Consider the following 26693-nt stretch of genomic DNA (forward strand, 5'->3'; position numbering starts at 1 on the left):
GGAAAGCTGGGACCAGGGGACAGGTGACTAGGGGCAGGCGGTGGACAAACCGGACCCCGGCAGTTTACAGAGCTAGACGGGTGTGAAACAATAAAAAGAATGGGGCTGGGGTGAAGCCAGTGGGTGGCATTTCCGCAATGCTTGTAAATGCCCAAACTCTCCCATCAAGAGGGGGAGGGTTAGAAGTCCCAGGTGACTGTGGATGGGATGGCGGAGGTCCAGGCGGGCAGAAGACAGGCTGGCACAGCCGGGAGCCAGGCTGGGGCGGGGGCCAGCATTCCGGAAAGGAAGCAGCACCTGATTTCTCAGACTGTCTCTCAAAAGGCTGGTAATATCCATTCCTGCTTTTCATGAAAATGTTTTGACACACCCTACTTTATTAGCTCTGTTTATGAGTTTAGTTTTGTGTTTAATTATCTCTGCACATATATGATTGTAAAAGCAAACATAAAAATTTGCCTTATTTTCAAACATTAGGAAACATGTTTGAAAGAGTTACAAATCACAAAGGGATCAAGGCTGTTTAATAGTTCCTTTTTGATGAAATCCAGTCATATCTGCCTATACCGTTACATATACTGCTGGACATTCGCACTCCACTAGGAATATGACATATTATAAAAGAGAGAGGGACTTTTAAAACCACATTTAATTTTAATACAAAATATGTTGCACTGTTACAGAGGTGACCCCTTCATGCACAGGTAAGTTTAGCATCTACTGTTATAGATGAGTAAAAACTGCACTTCGATTGGCTTCCCCAAACACTGGCAAATTTGGAGTAACTTTTGTCTTTGTGCTCTCTGATGCCAAGGCAAGCCTGTTTTGTCTTTTTGTATTTCTGTTACAAAGGCTGACCTGTAAAAAGCAAATGTGGAGATGCGAAATATTTAGGGCTATCTTCACCTGGGTTACTTCAAATTCTGCTTTACCTATATGTAGTATCCAAGATGCCAGGCGACTCGGCTTACTGAGCCCCAGAGGAAAAGCTCTGAAGAGTTCATCTAGAAACTTGTTGTCAGTGTGTAGAATAGTTTACTTTTTAAATTTCACAACAAAGAGGGAAAATAAAGCCCAAAGGTATTTAAATGCTTTCCAGTCCCATGCACTCTATTAATTAGGTAACTTTTTATACAGTACAACATAAACATTGTTTGCGTGTTTATTTGTATGTGACACCTATAAGCATATAGCGTCTACATTTTAAGTGTATTTACAAATTCAACAAAATATCTACATATAAAAAGCTTTACTTAAAATTAAACTTGATGCAAGTTATGAGAAACCAATTTATTGGCAAATGAAACTGAGCATTCCTTCAACCATAGGTTGTTATAGAATTTCATATTTGGAGGTAAACCACTTAATAGATATTGTTTATGAATATGGTAGAGTGTACGTATTTTGAAACTGCAGATGTAATCTGTTTGACTCTTGGCCTCGTTAGCACTTACTAGACTTTTCAGAGGCTGAAACGTGTCCATAGCCATTTGCATCCAGTCCTTCCAATGCCACAGAGAGTTTCGAAAGCTGCCACATAGGTAAAAACTTAGAGCGAATATACTCCTGTTGGCATGCTGTGTACGCTTTTCGTTTTGAAATAACTTGTTTTTAAAACAAAGTTCCTACCAAGTTGACATCCTTCTTACTGAATGGGACATGTTTTAGTAGAAACCATAAAAGGCTAAAAAAATCATTACGCATTCATTCCAGTTGGTGACGAAGTTTCTCTTTTTGTACATATGGGGGCAATACTTTTTAAAATAAGCTATCTTATTAATTTCTTTTTCACATTTCCTTTTTTCCCAGCACTGCTACTTTCATTATCTCTGCTTTTTTAAAGGTTACTCTTAGTGACAGTCACCTAGAACTCTGTGTCAACTGTATCTTTGATACAGAAGGCAGTATGTTACGGAATGCTTCTTATCAGAAGGCACTGCATGTGTCTTGCCCTGTGCTTTCTGGAATAAGTTTTGCAATTTAATTAGAGTGCTTTGCTTTTGATTCTTTAAGCATGGCACAAATGCCAAAATGCATTGTAATACACATTATTTATGCCTAAAAACAACTGAATGTAGAGATGATGTAAAGAGTAGAACACTGCACCACAGTAATACCTGGAAGATTAAGAAGGCTATGAAGTAACAGGAGCGAAGAGCAGGTAACAGAGTCTCAGTAAGCGTCAGCAAAAGCAACTGTCATGATTAACTCATTTAGCAAGTATATACTGTACATACTGTTCCTAACAGTCTCCCCAAAAGACTAACAGCTAGACACAGAGTCACCAATTTCACAACAATGTCCACAAAGACATTGAAGTTCTAAAGAACACTATAGTAACACTCTTGACAATGAAAACGGAATTCGTATTTAGGGTTTCAGCTGAGGATAGTATAAACAAAGTATCAAACCATGTTTTAGTAACATACGCAGGTATGGTCTTTAACTGTGCAGCATTTTTCATGCATCACATTTAACTGTATCCTGAAGAGGAAATAACACGATCTGTTGACGATGTACTATTTTTTATCAGTTTTGAGAAGATCAAGAATACCTATTTTGAATGAAAAAGTGTGCACTTTCCACTGCAGTTCACATTAATAAATCATCTGATTGAATCATGTTCTTACTCTAACTGTTCTCATAATATTCACATAACAGCAGAATTTATACTTCCTGCCTCTATGTGCACAGTATGAGAAGGCTGACAGACAGTGCTGGAGAGGACCATTCTGGAGGAATGGGATATTGGCAAGAAGCTTGCAGATTAAACAAAGGAATTCATGGCGTTGACAGGAGAAGGTGCCTCTGAGCTTTCGTTTCCTTCAGCGGGCTCTTTCTCTTTCTTACCGCTGTACTGTCCAATAAAGGAGCCATCCTCGTTGAACTGGCCGTTCACACCCTCTCCATAGTCCACCAGGCTGTCATCACTGTCTTCTTTTTTCACAGTCCTGTCCGAAGGTGTTCGACTACCTTTTTTCAAAGGCTTGTGGTCTTCTGCATCACTGGGAAAAAAAAAAAATTTGTCAAGAGTGGCATTTAGGTAAAATGTTTCGTTCTTAAAGATCATGCATGCACGTTATGTTGAAGCATGTGCAGTCCTGAGCCACCCCACCTAATGGTCGGGTTAGCCCTGGTGACTGGCGTGCGGTTGGAATGAGAATCAGGAGCAGGAGTGGTTTAATTGCGAAGTCTTCAGTGGGTGGGTGGCTCCTTACTGTGCATGGCAATCAACCTCAGTGTCAGGTATGGGCTCCCGATTTGGAAACGATTCAGAAATAATCACAAGCATTAAGAAAGGAAGACTTGAAAAACGATGAGAATTGTTACTGTCTTGAATTCAAAAGGCTGTAAAAGATTATGGCAAGTAAAGAAGTTAGTATATATTAAACTGTGCAATATCTCTGATTCCTTGGATATGAAATGGAGATGATTTTGGTTAAGTGTGAAATATGGATTTTTTTTCTGATCAAGAAGAAGAAGCCAAGTCCTGCATTTCAAATACTTTTGTTACCGAGTGCAGGGCAGACTTGTAAACATTAGCCTTACCTTTCAAGAGACCTATACATTCCATTAAAAGGATGCAGAAGAAACAAATGAAAACGGCCTAAGGAGAAAAGCAAAATCCTTGTACTGGTAGAATACAGAACTTTTTTCTCTGTAAGAATTCCAGTGAATGGGGAAAGATTTATTATTTTAGAAAGCAACACAACATAACTTTAGAGAACTCCATTTGTACCATAGATGGCAGGCCAATATATTCCAGAGTGTGAAAGACTCCAAAAGTGCAAAAGCAAGCGCTTCCGGTCAGCATCTCTCCCCCACTGCCCTCTTCTCCCAAGTGCGCTGTGCAGCCTGGCCACACCAGGTGGGAATCTAAGGAGTGCAATTCAGCAAATCTTTTAACACACATTTCCCCCTGATTTCTCTGTGGAACCCCCAAGCCCTGCATCCGGAAGCAGAAGAGGGCTCATTGTGCTTCAGCATGGCCGCTCACAGAGTCCTGTATCTGGGTGTGCACATTGGCCTATCCTTAACTGGGAGCGTTTGGCTTAAAAAAACAAAAAGACAAAGGCAATTATAATATTTTTTTTGAAGAACAAAAATACAGGCAAAATAAAAAAACCCATAAACAATATTAGTAAAAAACAAAAAGGCTTACAGTAAAGAAGAAAAAAGGTTGCATTAGCTACATTTCACCCACCAATTTGTACCAGGACCTCATTACTCCCTTTGCTTCTGAGAGTGACTTTTTTTCTAACCAAGATACAAATATTTCAAGATGCACAAATATTCTGGCTCTTTTGCCAATAATTCCTACTAATGTTCACAATTTTCTCCAAGAAGAAAATCTTAAGACTGGAAAACAGTAGCAGCTTAATAAGATACTCACATATACTATTGAAAACTGGTCGTTTCAACAAAACCCTAGTTTTTGTCACAAACTGAACAAACTCTGTTATCACCACTACTAATGAACAACTGGAGAAGTATCACAGAACCTTGAGCTGGCTTGTGCTTGGGGCTTGTTATGGGACACAGCATCCATCCTCCCATCTGCTCCAAGAATAAGTTGTCCATCTTTAACACTAACTCCAAGGTTTTGCTTGAATGCTCCATGTGAAATATTGCTCATGACATGGTGAGGCACTTAACTCCACTGAAGCTTTCAATAAGGAGAGTTCTGTCACTTGGATTCCAGTTCTAGCCTACGGCATTTCTTTGACCCCTCCATGCTTTCATCCATTATCTCATAAATGTTTACTGATTGCCTTTTGTAGGACAGAGAATGTCCTTGTCAGTGGGGCTATAGCAGCAAACAAAATAGAACGAAACCCTGAGCTCACTGAGCTACTTCTAGTTGGGAAAATGCAGACATAAACAATCAACATATATAAACAAAACCTAGTTGTATAGTATGTCAGAGGAAAAGTGCCATCAAATAAAGAGCCAAGTAAAGATAAAGGAAGGTGTCAGGGGAGGATGTGAAAGACTTACATTTAAATAGGACCTCCAAGCCCTGGCTGGTGTAGTTCAGTGGATTGAGTGTGGGCCTGCGAACCACATGATTGTGGTTTCGATTCCCAGTCAGGGCACATGTCTGAGTTATAGGCCAGTTCCCAGCAGGGGACTCACAAGAGGCAACCATACACTGATATTTCTCTCCTTCCCTTCTAAATTTAAATAAATAAGTATTTTTTTTTTAAAAAAATAGGACCTCCAGAGAAGGCCTCATTAAGAAGTAAGGCCTGATCAAAGACTTAAGTGAGCTGAGTTATCCGGGTGGAGAGCGAGTTGAAGGACCAGAAAGGAGACAGGGTGAGACTAGATCATGGCCTTCCTTGTGGGACACTGTAAGGGTTCTGTCTTTAACTCTAGAAGCCACGGGAGGGTTTCCAAAGGTTGGGTGACATGATCTTACATGTTAAGAGCCTACCCTAGTGGGCAGGGTTGGTAACCGGCAAAACTGGGCCAAGGCCACCCATTTATTACATAGTATCTGTGGCTGCTTCTGCACTCCAACAGCAGAAGTGTAGATTTGCAGCAGGGGCTAGGTGCTCTGTAATCTGTAAAGTCAAACATTTGCCATCAAGCCCTTGACAGAAAAAGTTTGCTGTCCTCCAGGCTAGGAGGCCAGGGGCCCGTTGCAGCTTACCAGGGGTAAGCTGGCTGACTTGGGCCAGCGCGGAACACTGGGGCAGCACGAAGCGGTCAGGGCATGGACGTATTTTGAATGTAGAAAAAACAGGGGTTTTTGGTGGATTATATGGGAATAAGAGACAAGGAAACAGCACCAAGAGTTTTGGTTTGAGAAACAGGAAGGATAGAGTTACCCTGCTGGCTTACAGCATGTTTGGTGCGGAAGACCGAGTAGCTCAGCTCAGTTTTGGACGTGTGGGAGTCTGACACGTCAGAAGAACCACTCCTTTAGTCCTTTCATGCGTCTAAGGTGACACTGATATCTGAAACTAACAAGAGCACTCTGAGAAACGGAAATTACAGGCTAATCTCATTTACAAAGATAGATGAGAAAATCCCAAAGAAATCATGAGCGTATAAAATTTACCAATCTACTAAAAAGATAGTATATCAGGACCAGGTTGGGTTTATTTCAAGAATGCAAGTCTGGTTTAGCATTAAAACACCAATTCACATAATTCATCATTTTAGCAGAAGAAAAGAACAGAATCTTATGATTATCTCAGTAGATTTAGAAAATAAGGTAATATTCAACACCCATTCACAACAAAAACTCCAATACACTGGAAGAAGAGGGGACATTCATTAACCTGATTAAAGGCATCTATAAGGAACCCAGGGCAAATGTCACCTGACGGTGGACGTTGAGTGCTCCAGGCTTGACATCGAAAACAACAGAAGGGATGCCTGCCGTTGCCAGTCCTCGTCACGAAAAGCAAGTGGTAAGAAAAAGAAATAGAAGGCCTATATCTTAAGAACAAAGGAAGCTGTCATTATTCATAAATGATCTGATTCTGTGTATAAAAAATCCAAAAGAATCTATAGGCGAACATTAAAATAAAAGTCAATTTTTATGTGCTTGCAAACAATTAGAAAATAAAAATTTAAAAAATGATTCCATTTATGGTATCTTAAAAATATAAGGTATATAAGAAAAAATCCCAGAAGAATATGTGCAAGACCTCTAGGAAGAAGAGGAAACTTTTATTTAGAGTTTTAAAGAAGAGCTAAGTAAATGGGGGAATATACCATCACGACGGACAGGAAGGCTCAAATATGGCAGGTAGGTTCGCCTTTTCCATATTGCTCTTTGGGTGCGGTTTAGTTCCCATAAAAATCTGACCAGTTTTTACATGGAGCTTGGCAAGCTGGTTCTAAGATGTACATGTAAATAAAAAAGGCAAGGAATATCTAAAAATTACTGAGGGAAAATAACAAAGTTGGAGGACTGACTGACCTGCGAGATATGAAGACTCATTCAAAGCTATAGCATTAATTAGGACAATGTATTTCTGGTGGAAAGGGACAAACTGATCAGCCGAATGGAATACAGAGCCCTGTAATAGTTAGGAGATCTTTTTGTTGGGTTTATTATAACATCATATTTTTATGCTATCATAACTAGAATTAGTTTTAAAATTTTATTTTCCAACTGCTTGCTGGTACATAGAAACACAACGCACTTCACATTAACTTTTTGTCAAGCAACATTAGTAAATACTATTATTAATTCTACTATCCTCTTGCAGACTCACTTGGGTTTCCCCACACACAATCGCAGGGCCTTGTGAGAAGGAGCTTCCTGGAAACATCCAGCCCAGCTTAGTGGAGGAGGAAGGACCTACAGCAACATGGGCTGGGCTGAAAAGAAGTCAAGTCCGAAGGGGATACTCTAACCACCAACAGAATCTCTCAAGGAACAGCTCTTTTTTTTAAAAAATATTTTATTTATTCATCTTTAGAGGGGAAGGGAAGGAGAGAGGAAGAGAAACATCAATGTATGGTTGCTTCTCGTGCATCCCCTGCTGGGAACTGGCCCCTGCCGGGAACTGGCCTGCAACCCAGGCATGTGCCCTGACTGGGAATCGAACCGCGATCATCTGGTTCGCAGGCCCGCACTCAATCCACTGAGCTACACCAGCCAGGGCTAAGGAACAGCTCTTTAAAGGCAGCTCAAGGTTTTTTAAGCCTAGTTTTGTAAAAGTGGTGTGATGTAACTTCACACTTCAATCATCAGAATCTGGTTAAATGAGCAGTAGCCCCAGGAGGCGCCAGTGCAGTGCCCAGCGTGGGATTCGAGCCCATCCACCTGCCATCATGCCTCTTCTCTCCACTCTGGGTCTTCACCACCGAGGGATTTATTTTCTAAGAAATTCTTTGTGTAACACACACGTAGAACTTTTGAGATGTAATGAGAGCTTCAAGGTTGTGTTGAAGCCTGTATTAGTGCTTTCCTTTTTGAACTCAAAGATGAATTTTATAATGAAATAGTAAATAAACTGCTTTTGTCATTGTACCAAGGGAAGACACTTTCTCAAGTTTAAGTATAAAAAGGTAGTTTCCAAAATGATATAAATTTAAAAGATATAGAAGGTGGTTTAAAAGTCATATACTTATTTAGCTACATTGTATTCAAAGCTTAAAAAGTCATGCACATTTTTTTTAGATTTTATTTATTTATCTTTAGAGGGGAAGGGAAGGAGAGAAGGAGAGAAATATCAATGTATAGTTGCCTCTCATGAGTCCCCTGTTGGGGAGTGGCCTGCAATCCAGGCATGTGCCCTGACTGGGAATCGAACTGTGATCATGTGGTTCGCAGGCCCCCGCTCAACCCACTGAGCTACACCAGCCCGGGCAGTCATGCACATTTTTATGAAAACTTTTAAGGGCAGAAGGGGTCAGATGTTAATTCTGAACCTAGAGTGTTGAAAATTAAACAAATTTCAAAATGTCATAAAATAGTAATAAAATAGTACACTATAGCCACAAAATATACCTTTGATACTTTTACCCATGAAAAAAGATGGTTGTGCAGTGAAAAGAAATGTTCATGTTATGATATCACAACTCAGTTCCTGAATCACTTCTTCTGGGGAAACTATTGCTCCATTCTCCTTCTTTGCTACCTGCTTGGCTTTGACTTTCTGCTCCTGCTCCCTTGGCACCATAGTTTTTATTCCTTTCATAGAATTTACCACATGATGCTCAGATTGATCTTTTACTTCCTGCATCTCTCAGTAGACTATAAATCAGTGGAATAGCATTTTATTGGTTTTGATACCTCTATAGTCTGGCATACAGTAGCCACTCAATAAATATTGGATAATCAAATTCACTGTAAAATAACAACAGAAGAGATAATAAGCATTTTAGAAATTTTACAGAATTCTAACATTAAAAAAATTTCAGCTCTGGCCTGTGTGGTCCTGCTGTTTAGAGTGTCATCCTGCAGGCCAAAGGTCATGGGTTTGATTCCTGGTCAGGGAACATGCTCAGGTTGTGGGTATGATCAGCAGCCAAGATGCATATAAGAAGGCAACTGATCATTGTTTCTCTCTCATGTTGATGTTTCTCTCTCACATCAATGTTTCTCTCTCACATTGATGTTTTTCTCCCCTTCTCTCTCTCTCCCTCCATTCCTCTCTCTCTAAAAACAATGGAAAACTATTCTCGGGTGAGGATTAAAAAATTTCATTCCATCTTCATTAATTTTAGAATATTGGGCAAAGCACTGGGATATGTATATGTATTCTTTCCATTCTCTTACCCTAAGAATGTATTTTAGGGAGTTCACATGTTTTCCCCCCAAAACACTTCAGGGTTGTGCACACTGAATGTACCTTTACTGGGAAAAATTGAGCAACAGTGGATAAATCTGTAGTTATTTGACCTCATTTCCTATGGTCGCCACCCTACCATGGCCAAACCATACTGCAGTTTCATTGACATTCATGACTCAACATTCTTTCCAAACACACCCTAAAAATCTGTCATTATTTATAATGCTTACACACTTGTTCATGTTTTTAAGCAGAATAAATCTAAATTAATATAACAAATGTGACACATCTTCCTATCATTCAAGCCTTATGAGTATGGGTTAGAATGCTTGCAACAGGACCACGGTCACATGAATGACAAGATTCCCAGGCCAAGAGCCTCCATTTATGCTATGAGTTCAAGTATAATGGCCATATAGTTTATGACCCAGGTTCACTCTGGTTTTTAGTTGAATGATTCTAAAGAATAAAAAAAGACTTCTGGTCAAGATGGAGGCATAGGTAACATGGCTTCCCTCCTTGCACAACCACAGCAAAAATTGCAACTAAACTATAAAACAACTATCACCGGGCACAGTCAGAAAATTAAGCTGTATGGAAGTCTGACAACAAGGGAGTTAAAGAAGTCACACTCATCAAGACCAGCTCCGAGGGGTGGAGGGGCAGAGACATGGAGACATGGAACAGGTGGTTCTGCACCCATGTGTGGTGGATAAAAATTAGGAGGGATACCTTGGGTGTAAGGGATCCCAGCCCCACACCAGACCATCCAATCAAGGGTCCCAGGGCCAGGAAGATAAATCCCTATAGCTTCTGGCTATACAAATCAGTGGGGTTGGAGTGGTGGAAGAAACTGGGGATTCTCAGGAGTCTCCTTTTTTTTAAAGGTATGGAAGAAAATTATTTAGCTGTGTGAGACTTTATTTTCACAATATATACTCTTATCTAGGAAGATACTATTAAAGTTTCATAAATTACCTTAATAAGGTAAATACTTAGGTTGATTTTATGAATCTTTCAGACAGTAAGTTTGAGAAAATTAATGGTGACCAGGATTTGCATACATTATTACAATTAAAACATCAAAATAGCACTGGCTGGTGTAGCTCAGTGGATTGAGCACGGGCCTGCGAACCAGAGTATCGAGGTTCGATTCCCAGTTAGGGCACATGGCTGGGTTGCAGGCCAGATCCCAGCAGGGGACTCACGAGAGACAACCATACATTGATATTTCTCTCCTTCTCTCCTTCCTTTCCCCTCTAAAGATAAATAAAATCTTTAAAAAAACATCAAAATAAACCAAAGAATAGCACTTAACACCCCTGAAAACATAAAAAATTGCAATTCTTAGTCAAACACTTATACCTATGCTATATTCACTTTGATCTCTGATTTTATACTGACTTTTTTTTTCTAAAAATAGGTGACAAAGAATCTTTTGTGTTAACTACCCAGTCTTAATACCACAAAGTTACTGGCTTTACTTTGGCTATATTTTTATCATTCAGAGTAGGATGTGCTTATTAAGCCAGTAGTACTCTAGTAACTTTGTGAAATGAAAAAAAAATATTAAGAGAATAAGAATGAATAACGGAGCCATTATTTCACTGATCCTCATCCAATTCAGGCAAATCACTTCCAAAAAGCAGCAACTCTGCCTGATAAATTCATGTCTAAACAGAAATTGAAAGAAAAGTGAAGTTATGAGAAACCCATGGTACTTTACTACACATTGTATGCTTTTAATAGTTCAACACTGGTAATACTTGATAATCAAGAGTAAATTAATAGGCTAACATTTTAAAATGTATACTTTAATAAGTATAAAGTCTGTAAACAATTAGGTAAGCTTGTGGAGGAACTGACCAAGATACATAAATTGTAAGATATGTGTCCATCTAAATTTTCTATATATTGCTTTTTGTTTATAGAATATTTATTAAAGTTGTTTAATGTACAATTTGTCATATTTGTCATTTTGGAAGTCCTTTATTGTCAAGACTATTCTTTTGTCTGATGACAAACAGCAGCCAGTGTCAGTGATTATTCTGGGCCTCCATGTTGGATAAATTCAATTTTTTCTTGAGACATAGGTTTCCTTTCATATTTCTAAGGCAATGTGTGTGTTTTTTTTTAGATTTTATTTATTTATCTTCAGAGGGGAAGGGAAGGAGAGAGGGAGAGAAATATCAATGTATGGTTGCCTCTCGTGCGTCCCTTGTTGGGAACTGGCCTGCAACCCAGGCATATGCCCTGGCAAGGACTCAAACCATGATCCTTTGGTTCACAGGCCCACGCTCAATACACCAGTGAGGGCTAAGGCAATATTTTTATTATTTCTGCACTGTGTGGTGGACCCTGATGCATTAGCCAATCTGGCGATTTACTTCCCTTAGAATGTTGTGAAATTGAAGAAGAGTGAGATGGTAGTCCTGCTGATCTCAAAACTTCTGATACATTGAGTCTAGGGGGGTTTCTTCTGTTAGGAAACATTAATAATGGAGTATGTGGCTTGACTACCTGAAAGATCCTGCTAGCAGACACCATCTTACTGCCCATCATGACCCCTGAGAAGGGTCAGCTTCCAGAGTGCTAGTGAGCCACAGTGATCACTGGAGTCTTGAGCAGCTGGGGCAGGGGCAGAAGTTGCCTCTTAAAGGGCGTGCAGTGGACTTTGGACTTACACAGACACACTCCATCTGGGCTTCCAGCACTGGAGCACCAGTGGCATATAGGGAGAAACTGAAGTGTCTGGCATCAGGATGAGTATCAGGGGACAGCTACCTCCCAGACTAAACTCCAGAGTCCAGGCAGTGGCCACTGTCACCTTTTTGAGCCCTCATCCGCACAGAACCACAGAATAGAGATACCATATCTGAGACTCCATCAACCTAGTTCACACAGGTTGCCCTACCCTGGCAATCACCTAAGGCTCTGCCCCATACAACTTACAGGTGCACTTTTCTACAATAGGCCAAGGTACTAAGACAGGGAGTCAAAGCAGCTCTATCTTATACACAGAAACAAATGCAGGAGGCTGCCAAAATGAGGAGACAAAGAAATATGGCCCAAAGGACACAACAGAAGAAAACTCCAGAAAAAGAACTAAACAAAATGGAGATAAGCAATCTATTAGATGCAGAGTTCAAAACACTGGTTATAGGATGCTTAAAGAACTCACTGGACACTTCAACAGCATGAAAAAGACCCAGACAGACATGAAGGTTACACTAGTGAAATAAAGAAAAATTTACAGAGAGTCAACTGTGGAGTGGATGAAGCCAGGAATCAAATCAATGATTTGGAACATAAGAAAGAAAAAAAAAACATTCAGAACAGGCCTGGCTGGTGTAGCTCAGTGGACTGAGCGCAGGCCTGCAAACCACATGATCGCGGTTCGATTCCCAGTCAGGCCACATGCCTGGGTTGCAGGCCAGTTCCCAGCAGGGGACTCACGAGAAGCAACCATACATTGATATTTCTCTCCTTCTCTCCTTCCCTTCTTCTCTAAAGACAAATAAATAAAATCTTTAAAAAAAAACATTCAGAACAGCAAGAAGAAAACAGAATCTGAAAAAAATGAGGATAGGATAAGGAGCCTCTGGGACAACTTCAGATGTACCACCATTTGAATCATAGGGGTGCTGGAAATAGAAAAGAAACAGCAATAAATTGAAAACTTATTTGAAAAAAATAATGAAAAAAAAACTTGTCTAATGTGGTGAAGGAAATACTCATATAAGCCTATTGTATGTCTATTACAATAAGCACAGAGAGTCCCAAGCAAGATGGACACAAACAGAACACACCAAGATACATCAAATTAAAAAGTCAAAGGTTAAAGCTAAACAGAAAATCTTAAAAGCAGCAAGAGAAAAACAGAATAGTTTCCTACAAAGGAGTTCCCATGAGACTGTGAGCTGATTTCTCAAAAGAAACTTTGCATTTGTTTCTGTGTATAAGGCCAGAAGGGACTGGTGAGAAGTATTCAAAGTCATGAAAGGCAAGGACCTACAACCAAGATTACTTTATCTAGCAAAGGTATCATTTAGAATTGAAGGGCAGATAAAGTGCTTCCCAGACAAGATAAAGCTTAAGGAGTCCATCATCACCAAGCCATTATTATATGAAATATTATAGGGACTTACTTAAGAAAAAGAAGATCAAAACAATGAACATTAAAATGGCTATAAATTCACAACTGTCAACAAGTGAATCTAAAAAACAAACTAAGCAAACAAGCAGAATAGAAACAGAATCATAGATATGGAGATCATTTGGAGTATAATCAGTTGAGAGGAGGAAGGAGAAGAATAGGTGAAAAGGTGCAGGGATTAAAAGTACATATTGGTGGGTACAGAGTAGGGGCATGCTAAGAATAGTATAGGAAATGGAGTAGCCAAAGAACTTATATGCATGACCCATGGACATAAACTGAGGGGGTAGGATTGCAGGAGGAAATGGGGAGTACTGAGTGGAGGGGGGAGGAATTGGGACAACTAGAATTGTATAATCAATAAAATATATTATAAAATAATAAAAAATACATGGCTGGTTGCATTGTTTCTCTGATTTTTCTATATGCTAATATGGATACAGATCCTATTGTCCATATAGTTAAAGAAACAAAGAAAGCTGCAGGTCTCCAGAGGAGGATAACTGCTTGGGGCTGGGTTTTGGAGTGAGGGCACCAGTTTATAGCATATAAAAAACACCAAATTTGGCCACTGAAGTTCCACCCCCTTTGCACTGTGAAATACTCTCTGTCTCAGAGACAACCATGTAGAGACTGTTTCACCCTCAATCTGAAGAATGAGCATATTAAAACAAAATTAATATATACTTAGGCAATTGCCCTAATGGGTGTATGTGTGTGTGTGATCAGCATATTAACTTATTTTCATAATAAGACAGCATAAAAATCAATAAATAGTAGAGATCAAAGCTTCCCAACATGCAAAGCAGAGAGGCACCCTGGAGATTTATGGAGGAGAGTGACACTTAAATATATCATTAAAAATATTCTGTAATAAACAGTTGAAACCATTTTAATTAATTGCAACATCTAAGGTCTTTTGTTCCTTGTTAAGTAGGAAAGGAACCAAATGGAAAAATTTTGAGGTCATGTCAGGAAGTCATAGGATGAAGCTACATCTGTAACAAAGGGTTGGCTGGGTATTTGGGGAATTTTTTTTCACTTGTGGAATTGTCCTTATGAACTTTCTATTTCGGTATAAAATAATCACTGAGTTATGTTTCATGTCTAAGTCACCTGTCAGAAACTTATTTCCCTTGGCACTTCCTATGTCAGTGGTCAGTGTAAATATATGTGTGATGAGTGTTTTTGTCTTCACACATGAACCAATGGGTTTGTATTCAAAAGGCCCAAGAAAATGTCTTTCTCTTCTGAGAAACTCAAGATATAAGCTAAAAACAGCCATTTGAAAACACTTCACACAATAAGGGCTTGGTGATGACGAACTTATTATGTAAAGACCTTATTATGTGAAATGTTAAAGGGACTTATCTAACAAATAGAAGACCAAAAACTATGAACAGTAAAATGACAACAAACTCACAACTATCAACAAATTAACCTGGGACTTCCAGCCAAGATGGAGGCATAGATAAATACACTTTGCCTCCTCAGACAACCAAAAGGACAACAACAAATTTAAAGACAAAAAATAACAAGTACTGCCAGAAAATTGAAGTATATGGAAGTCTGACAACCAAGGAGTTAAAGAGGAAACATTCCTACAGACTGGTAGGAGGGGAAGAGATGAGTAGCTGGGAGGAGAGGACTTGAGGCAAGGTGGCAGCTGGCAGCTGGCAGGGTGAGGTGGCAGCTGGTGGAGCAGGTGGTCCTACATTTGTGTGTGGCTAAACCAGGAGGAACAACTGGAGAGTGAGACAGACCACACAATCTAGGGTTCTGGCACAGGGAAATAAAGCCTCAAAACCTCTGACTGAAAATGACTGTGGGAGTTGAGGTGGCAATAGGAAAAATTCCCAGCCTCACAGTAGAGTTTGTTAGAGAGACCCAAAGGGTCTTAGAACATACACAGACCCAGCCACCTGGGAATTAGCACCAGAAGGGCCCAATTTTCTTATGGGTAGAAGAAGCAGTAACTGAAAGCCAGTGGATATCTGAGCAAGTGCCATTGTTTCCTCCAGGACCTCCCCCCCCCACACACACATATATATACAATGCCACAACACAGCGACTGGGTTGCGCTGCCCTAAGCCTCCATCCCTTACTATGTAACAGGTAACCAAGACCAAAAAAATGGTCCAAATGAAAGAACAGATCAAAGCTCCAGTAAAAATACAACTACATGACAAAGAGATAACCAACCTATCAGATGCAGAGTTAAAAACACTGGTAATCAGACTTCCAGCCAAGATGGAAGTGTAGGTGGAAACACTGTGCCTCCTTGCACAACCAAGTTTAAAGACAAGAAAGTTTTAGTAACAAAAACACAACCAGAACAGACAGAAAATTGAACTGTATGGAAGTCCCAGACTGGTAAGAGGGGTGGAGTCAGCGGCTGGTGAAGAGGGGTCCCGTCAGAAAAAGGTGGTGGTTGGCAGACCATGGGTGTGCAGGGGTCAGCTGGCAGACCCTGGGTGTGGGGAGGAAATGAGCAGACCCAGTGAGGCACACAAGGCCAATGGCTGACCGTGGTCACACATTCGCGCTCGGATAAACCAGGTGAAAACAGGCAGCAATACAGATGGCACAACCCAGAGCCCCAGCAATGGGAAATAAAGCCTAAAAGCACTGAATGAAAAGGTGCCGGGAGAGACTCCCAGCCTCATAGGAGAATTTTTTGGAAAGACCCAAACGGTCCTAGAATGTACATAAGCCCACCCACCTAGGAACCAGCACAAGAAGGGTCCAATGTGCTTGTGGGAAGCAGCAGAGGAGACCAAAATCTGAGAGAGCATGAAGCAAGCACCACTGTTTCCTCTCTGGCCCCGCCCCCACATACAGTGTCACAACCCAGCGATGTGGGTTGCCCTGTCCTGGTGGACACCTAAGCCTCTGCCCCTCATACATAAAAGGTACTACCTGACCAAAAAAATTATGGCTCAAACAGAAGAACAACTCAAAGCCCCAGAGCCAGCAATTTTAAGTGACCAAGAGATAGCGAACCTATCAGATGCACAGTTCAAAATACTGGTGATCAGGATGCTCACAGAATTGGTTGAATTTGGTCGCAAATTAGATGAACAAATGAAGGCACACTAAGGGAAATGAAGCAAAATGGACAGGGAACCAATAGTGACAGAAAGGAAACTGGGACTCAATCAATGGAGTGGACCAGAAGGAAGAAAGAAACATCCAATCAGAAAAGAATGAAGAAACAAGAACTCAAAAAAATGAGGAGAGGCTTAGGAACCTCCAGGACATTTAAACATTTCAACATCCGAATTATAAGGGTACCAGAAGGGGAAAAGGAATAGCAACAAGTGGAAAACTTATTTGAACAAATAATAAAGGAGAACTTCCCCAATCTGGAAAAGGAAATAGACTTCCAGGAAGTCCAGGAAGCTCAGAGAGTCCCAAAGAAGTTGGACCCAAGAAGGAACACACCAAGGCACATCATAATGATAATATCCAAGATTAAAATGAAGAAGAGAATTCTAGAAGCAGCAAGAGATCAGGGGACAGTCACCTACAAAGGAGTTCCCATCTGACTGTCTGCTGATTCCTCAAAAGAGACCTTACAAACAAGAAGAGACTGGGAAGAAGTCTATTCCAAACCATGAAATGCAAGGACCTACATCCAAGATTGCTCTATCCAGCAAAGCTTTCATTTAGAATGGAAGGGCAGATAGAGCGCTTCTCAGATAATGTCAAGTTCAAAGAGTTTATCATCACCAAGCCCTTATTATATGAAATGTTAAAGGGACTTATCTAAGAAAAAGAAGATAAAAAATAGGAACAGTGAAAGGACAGCAAACTCAGAGTTATTAACAACCACACCTAAAACAAAAGCAAACCAAGAGGACAGCTAGATCAGGAGTAGAACCATAGAAATGAAGATCACATGGAGGGTTAGCAACAGGGGAGTGGGAGGAGGAGAAGGGGGGAGAAGGTACAGAGAATAAGTAGCATAGATGGTGGGTAGAAAATAGACAGGGGGGAGGGCATGAGTAGTGTGGGAAATATAGAAGCTAAAGAACTTATGACACACGGACATGAACTAAACGGGGGGAATGTGGATAGGAGGGGGTGTGCTGGGTGGAGGGGAATGAAGGGAGGGATGGGACAACTGTAATGGCATGATCAATAAAATGTATTATAAAACCACTGGTAATCAGAATGCTCACAGAAATGGTAGAGTATGGTCACAAAATAGAGTAAAAAGTGAAAACTATAAAAAGTGAAGTAAAGGAAAATGTACAGGGAAGCAATGGTGAAGGGAAGGAAACAGGGACTCAAACCAATCGTTTGGAACAGAAAGAAGAAAGAAACATTCAACCATAACAGAATGAAGAAACAAGAATTCAAAAAAATGAGGGGAGGCTTAGGAACCTCTGGGATAACTTGAAACATTCCAACATCCAAATCATATGGGTGTCAGAAGGAGAAGAGGAAGAGCAAGAAATTGAAAACATAATGAAGGAGAACTTTCCTAATTTGGCAAAGGAAACAGACTTCCAGGAAGTCCAGGAAGCTCAGAGAGTCTCAAAGATGTTGGACCCAAGGAAGCTCACATCAAGGCACATGATAATTAAGTTCCCCAAGATTAAAGATAAGGAGAGACTCTTAAAAGCAACAAGAGAAAAGGAGACAGTTACCTACAAAGGAGTTCCCATAAGACTCTCAGCTGATTTCTCAAAAGAAACCTTGCAGGCAAGAGGGGGAAAGAGTTATCTGAGGTCATGAAAGGCAAGGACCTACATCTAAGATTACTTTATCCAACAAAGCTATCATTTAGAATGGAAGGGCAGATAAAGTGCTTGCCGGATAAGGTCAAGTTAAAGGAGGTCATCATCACCAAGCCTTTATTATATTAACACTTATTGAAATGTTAAAGGGACTTATCTAAGAAAAAGAAGAAGATCAAAACTATGAACAATAAAATGACAACAAACTCACTACCATCAACAACCACACCTAAAACAAAAACAAAACCAAACTAAGCAAACAACTAGAACAGGAACAGAATCACAGAAATGGAGATCACATGGAGGGTTATCAGCTGGGAAGGGGAAGAGGAAAAGGTACAGGGAATAAGAAACATAAATGGTAGGTATAAAATAGACAGGGGGAGGTTAAGAATACTATAAGAAATGTCAGAAGCCATAAACTTATATTTATGGCCCACAGATATGAACTAAGGTCGGGGAATACTGGAGGGTGGGGGTTGCAGGGAGAAGGGGAAGAAAGGGGAGAAAAAATTGGGACAACTGTAATAGCATAATAAATAAAATATACTTAGAAAAGGAAAACACAAACATATCACATATGACTTAACACCAAGACAAAGAAATATGACCAAATAAATGTTAAGCTCAGTGATACTGAGGCCAGACCAAATACTTGCTATGTACCGCTGTGGAATCCAAAATCATATTAAAAGTTCTTAGTAGATAGCCCATAGAGAAGCATAGAAATCATAGAACTAGAAACCTTCAGAGATCTAAATCTTAAACAACGATATCATTTTAAATATGAAAAAAATAGAGAGTTAGACAAATTAAGTGATACTAAAGAAACCAAGGTTAATGGCTGAGTTGACAGTAAAACTAACAGTCTCTTGATTCCTAGCTACATCACATTCATCCAACCTTCATTTCAGTCTAGTTTTAACGGAGTCGGCAGCATAGTTATCCTGAGAAAGTCACAGTAAAGCAGATGATGGTTTCACATCCCTGTAGTAGCAAGTTGACATTTGCTGGCACAAGATGAACAATACACTCCCAGATTCACTTAAACAAGATAAGGTTGAACAGAAACCCATCACCATGTGAAGAATGTATGAAGCGAAATGGTTTATTTTCAATTCATGCTAATACATAGTTTTTCAGGCTATATGAAAGATTTAGTTCCAATATAATATATAAAAGCGAGTGTTTGCATATCTTGTGTAGAATTTTAGCTGCGAGAACTCTAGTCATTATCAGCTCCCCTGTTTTACAGGAGAAACACGTAGAAGAGGGAATTAAATCAGCAGTGATTTCAACTCATCCAGTTTAGAATGAGGCTGCCCTAGGGGGTGGCCATCTGCAGGCTCTCTCCTGTGCCAGGAGAGCTTCTGTGTGGACTGTGGGTCGGGGGGATCCTACGGGGTTTTCAGAAACGTTCAGCCCTAGAGTCAAACATTTGAAATCAAGACAAACCTCACTAGACATTTTTCTATATCCTGAGATATAGAAACTCTGAGAAGTTTTAGAAATCATAGTCATCTCTATATGCAAGGTCAGGTGCCAAGACACAAACACAGGACACTGGTACCTGCATGAAAACTGGTATAAAAACCAATCCTGTCAAAAGCATGTTTTTTTCCCCCAATCAATTCAATTATCTCTTATTTTTGGCATTATTTCTCCCCTCAGAATACTGACATGAAAATGCTAAAAATGAGCTCTAGAGACAGGTAGAAAGTAACACAAATATCTATAAATGTCACCTGGAAATCACAATAGTGAAATACTGTGATTTCACCTAAAAGCCTTTTCTTCTGGCAAAAAAAAAAAAAAAAGCCTAAAGTGGGTTTGGTGCCTATTTATAAGATTATATTTTATGTAATCAAGAGGCTTATAAAAGGAAAAAGCAAGGTGTAAAGGAATTTTATAAATAGAAGTATTCTTGTGGCACACCAAAATCCCAATCTTTTATGTGAGTTAATATATATATATATTTAAAACATATTTAAAGTAATCACTTATTTTTCTTTAGAAAGGCTTCTAACCCTTAGGCTAGAATACCTTTGTTTAAAGTTTCTTCCTACCTTCCTTCCTTTATTTTTAAACTATTTTACACACAGGTTATATTAAAATTCATCCTTAATGATGGAGCCAAGCTAAGATTGTCTTATCAAAGTACTGTGAGTTATCATGCCGCCTCCAGAGCTGTGATATTTCTTAATAATTAACAGCCTCTAAATCATACTAGTCGCCATTTTATGATTGGTGGGGAGAATTATATATATTTGTTTTGGAAAAACAAGTTTCAAATCCAAGATTAATAACAGTACCTCTGGCTTTTAAATTTGCTTTTTTACTTTTATTTTTTTTGTCCTCACCTGAGGACTTTTTTTTCATTGCTTTTAGAAATAGAGGAAGTTGGGGGGGGGGGTTGGGGGCCAGGGTGGGGGGTCATGGAGACAGAGAGAGAGATCAACTGGTTGCCTTTTCATAGGCACCCTGACTGGGGATAGACCCACGGCCTTTCTGTTATGGGAAAATTCTCCAACCACCGGAGCCACACCAGCCAGGGCAAGTAACACTGGTTTTTAAAAGCACTGTTTAGAACGTGACAGGTGTAGTTTTTGCTACAATGAAGGTTTGTAGGGTCTTTGTTGTAGATTTAACTCTTATTTCAACTTCCTAGTTTTGTTAGGTTGATCTATACAAGGCCTCTGTACGATGTTTCACTGTAGAAGATACTCTGCCTCTCAACTTATGACTAAAATAGAAATTTGTTATTTAATGAGAAGTGAGAGACTATTTTAACGGCGAGGGATGTGTTTATAAACTAATATTTGAGGAAAGTGCAAAATGCGAGGGAGAGCCTGTCCCTGGCCCGAGCCTAGCACAGGGAGGCCCAGTGCAGCGTCGTGTGGGGCAGGGAAGGCGTGGGTGGAGCCGCCGCGGAGGCTCACCTGTATTCTCCAAAAGTGCCATCATCTTCCTTCATAGGCTGGATTTCAGGGTCAGCATGGGCATCTTCTTTTTCTTTAACTAAAAATTTCAAAATGATATTCTTTTAAAAAATTTGTTTATTGGTGCTCAATTACAGTTATCCCCATTTCCCCCCATACATTCTTATCTATTAATTCCATGTTTCCTTATTCAAAGTTTTAAAGAGTGCACTCAAATACGCAGTGGTAGAAAATACTTTTACACAGACTTGTGGGCTGTGTAACATTAACCCTGTAGGCAAGTAGTGTTAAACATCATGGTTGGTATCAAGACTCAGTTCATGCATTATTTCCTCTGGAAGACTTTAGGTACCTTCCCCCTCACTGCCTGTTGGTTATAGGTGCACCTATGGCTTATATGCAGCCTAAGGAAGCAGAATCACTAATATCTTCAAAGAACAGATTCATTTACTCCCCCCAAATGCCTTCTGATCCTTGACAGTGTTTAGGTTCCCATTAGATAGAAAGAGACAAAAAAATGTTTGAACAGAGTCCAAATTTATGGCTCGGGGAAGATACACTTATTGCAATCTCCACAATTCACCTTCACGGTTTCTAATTACTTCAATGGATCGTTATGCAGCATTATAAGGCAATTTTAATTTTTGTTTCTTACCTGGATATTTCCCACCCTTGTTTCTTCTGATGAAGCAAACAATCAACAAAATTAAGATAAGGAGAGCAACAGCACACATCAGACCAATGAACCAGCCTTGAGTTGCAATGTCCACCTGCCGGCTTGCCATTGCTGAAACACAAGTGAAGGGAGTCAGGGGGAACAGGCTAACAGAGAGATGAGAACTGCTGTATCTCGTATAAAAAGTGCCATAGTAATAAACTTTTACATATTTTACGTGTGGCCGCAAATTGGAATCTGTCAGTTATCAACTGGGTATTATATAATACTTAACTTTGAAAAATGTTAACTTAAACAATTCACAGAGAAATCTGAATGCTAATACCACCAAATGCCAAAAACCCTGCTGAACAACATGTTCACAGTTATTTTAACTATGCATTCTCGGTGGAAACACAGTCCCAAACCAACAAATAAGTTTACTGTTTATAAGATAAATTGTTCATTAAGTACAATAGTAAGAATATAAGACTGGATTTTAAATAAAACAGAATGTATACATCTAATGGAGTATTTTTCCTTCAAAGAAACCACTTTAGAGGCTGACATATCATTGCAATGATGATGCCACTTTTCAAAATGTTGTGGAAATCTGTTAAAAAAACTTTCCACATAAGAAACCTATCCATATAACTAGCCTTATTATTTTATCTCATTTTCACCCCAAATATTAGATTTGTTATTCATCTCCATTGTTATTCATCTTATTTATAAAAGTTGGTTCTGAATGACTTCTTCAAATTTCTGAAAAATCCAAATTACCCTCAAAAGATCAATATTCAATATTGCTTATTCTCCATTTAAAAAACTTTGAAATATGTCTTGATCAGTGGTGTCATTATTAGAGGATGTGACTAGTTTAGAGAGAAAATACTCATTCACATGTATACATGTTCTTTAAGTTTTCATCTATTCTGTTTGAGTCAATAAATGTAAAATCTCTTTTTCAACCAGCGGCAGTTTGCAAATCTCCTACGAACAACAGAGAATCATCGGCATTTCTAGTGCTTTCAAAAGTGCTAATCAAATGGGACAAAGTGCAGCATCAATGGCTATTCAGACATGCCCATGAGGATTTGTTCAAATAAATTGGTATAAAGCTTTTTTTAAAGGCCTTTATTTTTCTCTTTTCACTGTAATCATGATAATTAACATAAAGAGTTTTCTTCTATTGTTTCATAAGCATGCCTCTGTCATGCTTTTAATTTGATTGAAATTCTTCTGAGTACACTTAATGTTGTTGGGTTAGGTGTATGAGATCTCTGGATACAGGTATAAGCATAGCTACATGTGTCTCAGGTTCTGATATATGTGCAAAAATGGCACTTCATTGCTTTTTTTTCTCCATACAAAACACGAGAAAAATGAAATGCTTAAACTCAAGTGCGAATAGGAATGTGAAAAATGTGTAGAGGTGTGTTAAAGAAATAAAATGAGAAATGAAAACACATGATCTGGAATACAAATCAAATGGCAGTGCCCTCCCCCAAGAGCCCCTCATGCCTCACTGGTTAGAGGGGTTTGAGTTGCACCCTAACTTGGTACAACTGAAGCGCTACTGTGGACAGGGCTCCCCTCCCACACAGGCACCATAATCATGATGATGGTGATGATGAAGAAGAGCAACACAGTCATAATGAGAGCTTATATTTTGAAATCTTACTATCTGCAAATCACTGTGCTGGGAGAAAAAACCTCATGTAATCTTCGCAACAATCCTTTGAGGTAAGCACGAGGAATAAACCCATGCTTAGAGAGGGTACAGAACTTGCCCAACAGTTGGAATGTGACCCACGTCTGCCAATTCCAGGGGACACGGTAGTAGCCATTACACCTGCTGTCATAACGTACTCCTGAAAACATGTCCAGACATCAAATCTGCAGGAGTCTTTACATATGAGAATAAAACATTGTAGGGACTTTCTATTTCAGGACAGGTAAAAGTATTTTAAAAGTGCATCATGACACACTCTTTGGCAACATATTTCTGTCACTTCTTACATGGTTTTTCTGTGTTTCTTCAAAACTGAACCAAAACTCAACTGGTGTAAATCTGTTGAGCATTTGGTTAAAGTTAAAAGAGTTTTTGGTATGCTTAATGCTTTTTACAGTCTTGTCATGAATGGTATCTGCATTTAAAATTTTTCCTTCTAATTAAATGCACTGATAGGGGGAAATGCAGTAAGATACTCAAAAACTAGCACAACATTGTCTTATAAAGATGGCGACTGTCTACGTTGAACTGCCCACTCGCAGCCTGCTACTACACAACTATGTAAAAAGTGAAAATGATTCTTTGACAGTTCATAAAGAAACATCCAAACTGTGCTTGAATTTGCCTCTATACCTAAAAAAAAGTGCCAAATATTTCACTACCCCATTATTCAAGTTTAGGCTGACACAATGGTAACAGTACATGTGTGTGCATTCTCATACACACACTCACAAGTACACTAGAAGTTGAAAAAACAAAAATTATGTAAGTTAAAATAACTGCTGTTGACTTCCTATCTATATAAGAAGGGATCTAAAGCCCACAATGACTATAAAAGGCTTCAAGTCTTCCCAGGACACTCTAAAATCTTCTTAACTAGAGATGAGTCTACAAACTCAGGTTGTGACCACCACTGTGCCTCACATACACACACATTCATGCAGAATGAAGCCCGTGGGCTGTTTGTTATTGAATCTGTTTTTTTAAAATTTATTTTTAAAAATATTTTATCTATCCTAGAGAGAGGTGAGAGAGGGGAAGGGAGGGAGAGAGAGAGAAAAACATCCATGTGTGGTTGCCTCTGGCCTGCAACTCAGACATGAGCCTTGAGTGAGAATCAACGAAGCAACCTTTTGGTTTGCAGTTCGGCGCTCATTTCGCTGAGCCACACCAGCCAGGGCTTGAATCCGGTTTTTAACGGGTGCGTTAATAATAGGATTGGGCAGAATAGAGAAAGAAGATTTTTAATTTACCTAAAAAGTTTATAATAAAATTATATCATGTATTATTTGAGTAATCTATAGTCGTAAATTAAACAGACAAATATTAAGAATGTGAAAAAAGAAAATAAGCCAGAGGAATGAAATTTGCTTTGTCTCTAAGAAGTTAGTTTTAACAATAGCCTTCCGCTATGGCATTGCTTCTTTTCTTGCACACAGTGTGTGCTCTGGGGTAGCAGGCCTTTGAAGGAAAATCTCAGAGTACTTAGAAAATAAACATGGAAGAGACAGTGATATGAATGGCTATAAAGAATCCATTAAAAATAAAAATATGTCCTATTTCATTAAAGTAGCTAGAAATGTATAGAAAGGGCGAAATTACCTTGGCTAAAGTTTGGAGGCAGCTGACAGGCCTCAGTGAATACAAATCTGCTTTGAATCTTTGGTGATATGGGAGAAGACACAGCGTAGGTGAGAGAAAGAGAGGAGGAACAGGAAGGGGAGAGGCTCCTAACAGGAGTGTGGATAAGAGGCACAGCCTTAGGACACTTCCTACAACTGTGTTTGATGTAGTGTTCAGCTTGTGCCACAGGAAAAAATTAAGAAATAAATCTTAAAAACTCAGATTATCAAAGGCAGAGATGGTATCATGTTAAGAAGATTCATGAAATAAGCTTCATGAATTATAAGCTTTCATGATTGATGAAAGTTGAGTCTTCACTGCTGAAATTAGAACTCAGAGAAGGTGCTCATTAATTCAGAGTTACAAAATTAGCCCCACTGGTACGCTTCCGTGCCCAGTACTGACACGCAGTCTCAGAACCTGGCACGAAGGAGAGGAGAAGCAAGAGCAGTGGAAGACGTGCTTTCACACTGAGGTTAATCCAGTAGCCCTACAGGACAGAGCAGTGAAAATGGGAGAACAAGGGAGTTAGATTAACAACACATATTTGCTCCAAGGGGTAATAAGTCACACTAAGGTCACTAGGGTTTAATCCATATTTGTTTCTCTTAATAGTTGCACTTATAATTAAAAGGCAACAATAACTGGTTGCAGCCTCATCCTATTTCTCCATCGCTGGCACACAAGAATGGCCCACCCATCGTAGGGGCTCACCTTGAACTATCAGCTGCAGCTGTATTGCAGCTGTATAGATATTGCAACACTGAAGAAAAACTTTTTTCCTGAAGGGTTTGCCTTCTGTCCTATAAAAGGACAAAAACTGCCACACCTTGATTTTAAGGGTGGAATCTAATTCTAGGTAGATGTTCAAGCTGGCTGTGCACTGGACCGTGGGTTTGTAAGATCTGGAAAGGCTAAGTGGTTATTTCTGAGACCACCTGTTCCCCTAGATGTGGCCTCTGTGACCCCATACAGGGGTTGTGGCAAGAGCCTCTCCTGCAGTGTTAGGAGGCTGAGCCTCTATGCCCAGCTCTCCCACATTCCAGCTGGGTGATAGGCAGACCATTGATGTGATGTATATGTGGGTAACAACACTGCCCGCTTCATAGGATTGTTGTAAGGATTGAATGAGAAAAGCCACGAAAGCCATTCTCCTGCTATAGACTAGAGCTGATTAAATGCTAGTGTCGTCATTTTTACTAGTGTTCTAGCTATGCATGGACAGGATATCCACTTGAGCTTTTAGCATTTTGAAATTAAAAGTTATTGATAATAACAAACACCTGGTAATACTGTCAACTGATATTCCTCTTTTAAGTTTAATGGAGTATTTTCCTAAAACTTTGTATACAAATGGATATGAAAATACAAGGGAACAGAAAAATTTTTTTATACATTATGATTTTAGCTCACAAATGCTTAAAAATATAGTTTAGTAAATTAGTATTACCTTTGGTTTCTTTCTTTTTAGAAGGCACTCTTGATTGTATATTAAGTTATAAGCAATGCCTTTAAAATCATAATGCTTGGGTAATGAAAGAGAAAATGTTGTTTGCCTGTAGGTTCTGTAGAAGTGCAAC

The 26693-nt window shown here is 39.4% G+C and overlaps 1 protein-coding gene and 1 pseudogene across 20 annotated transcripts in view; both read right to left on the minus strand.

The window, feature by feature from the left end:
• Positions 1–631: 631 nt before the first annotated feature.
• The window catches only part of NRCAM (neuronal cell adhesion molecule), a 322675-nt gene continuing 296613 nt past the window's right edge, over positions 632–26693 (minus strand). For all 20 annotated transcript variants that reach the window (XM_037070638.1, XM_037070621.1, XM_037070636.1 and 17 more), the window contains 3 exons: positions 21756–21887; positions 21101–21179; positions 632–3005 (listed from right to left, as the gene is read on the minus strand). In XM_037070638.1, the coding sequence (XP_036926533.1) occupies positions 2768–3005; positions 21101–21179; positions 21756–21887 (449 nt within the window). In that variant the 3' untranslated portion in view covers positions 632–2767. The remainder of the gene's footprint in view (positions 3006–21100; positions 21180–21755; positions 21888–26693) is intronic.
• On the minus strand, positions 11235–11822 carry LOC119003974 (28S ribosomal protein S36, mitochondrial-like; annotated as a pseudogene).

Source organism: Sturnira hondurensis, unplaced genomic scaffold, assembly GCF_014824575.4.
Source record: "Sturnira hondurensis isolate 20B ecotype Veracruz unplaced genomic scaffold, ASM1482457v3 Scaffold0018877, whole genome shotgun sequence".
Lineage (NCBI taxonomy): Eukaryota > Metazoa > Chordata > Mammalia > Chiroptera > Phyllostomidae > Sturnira > Sturnira hondurensis.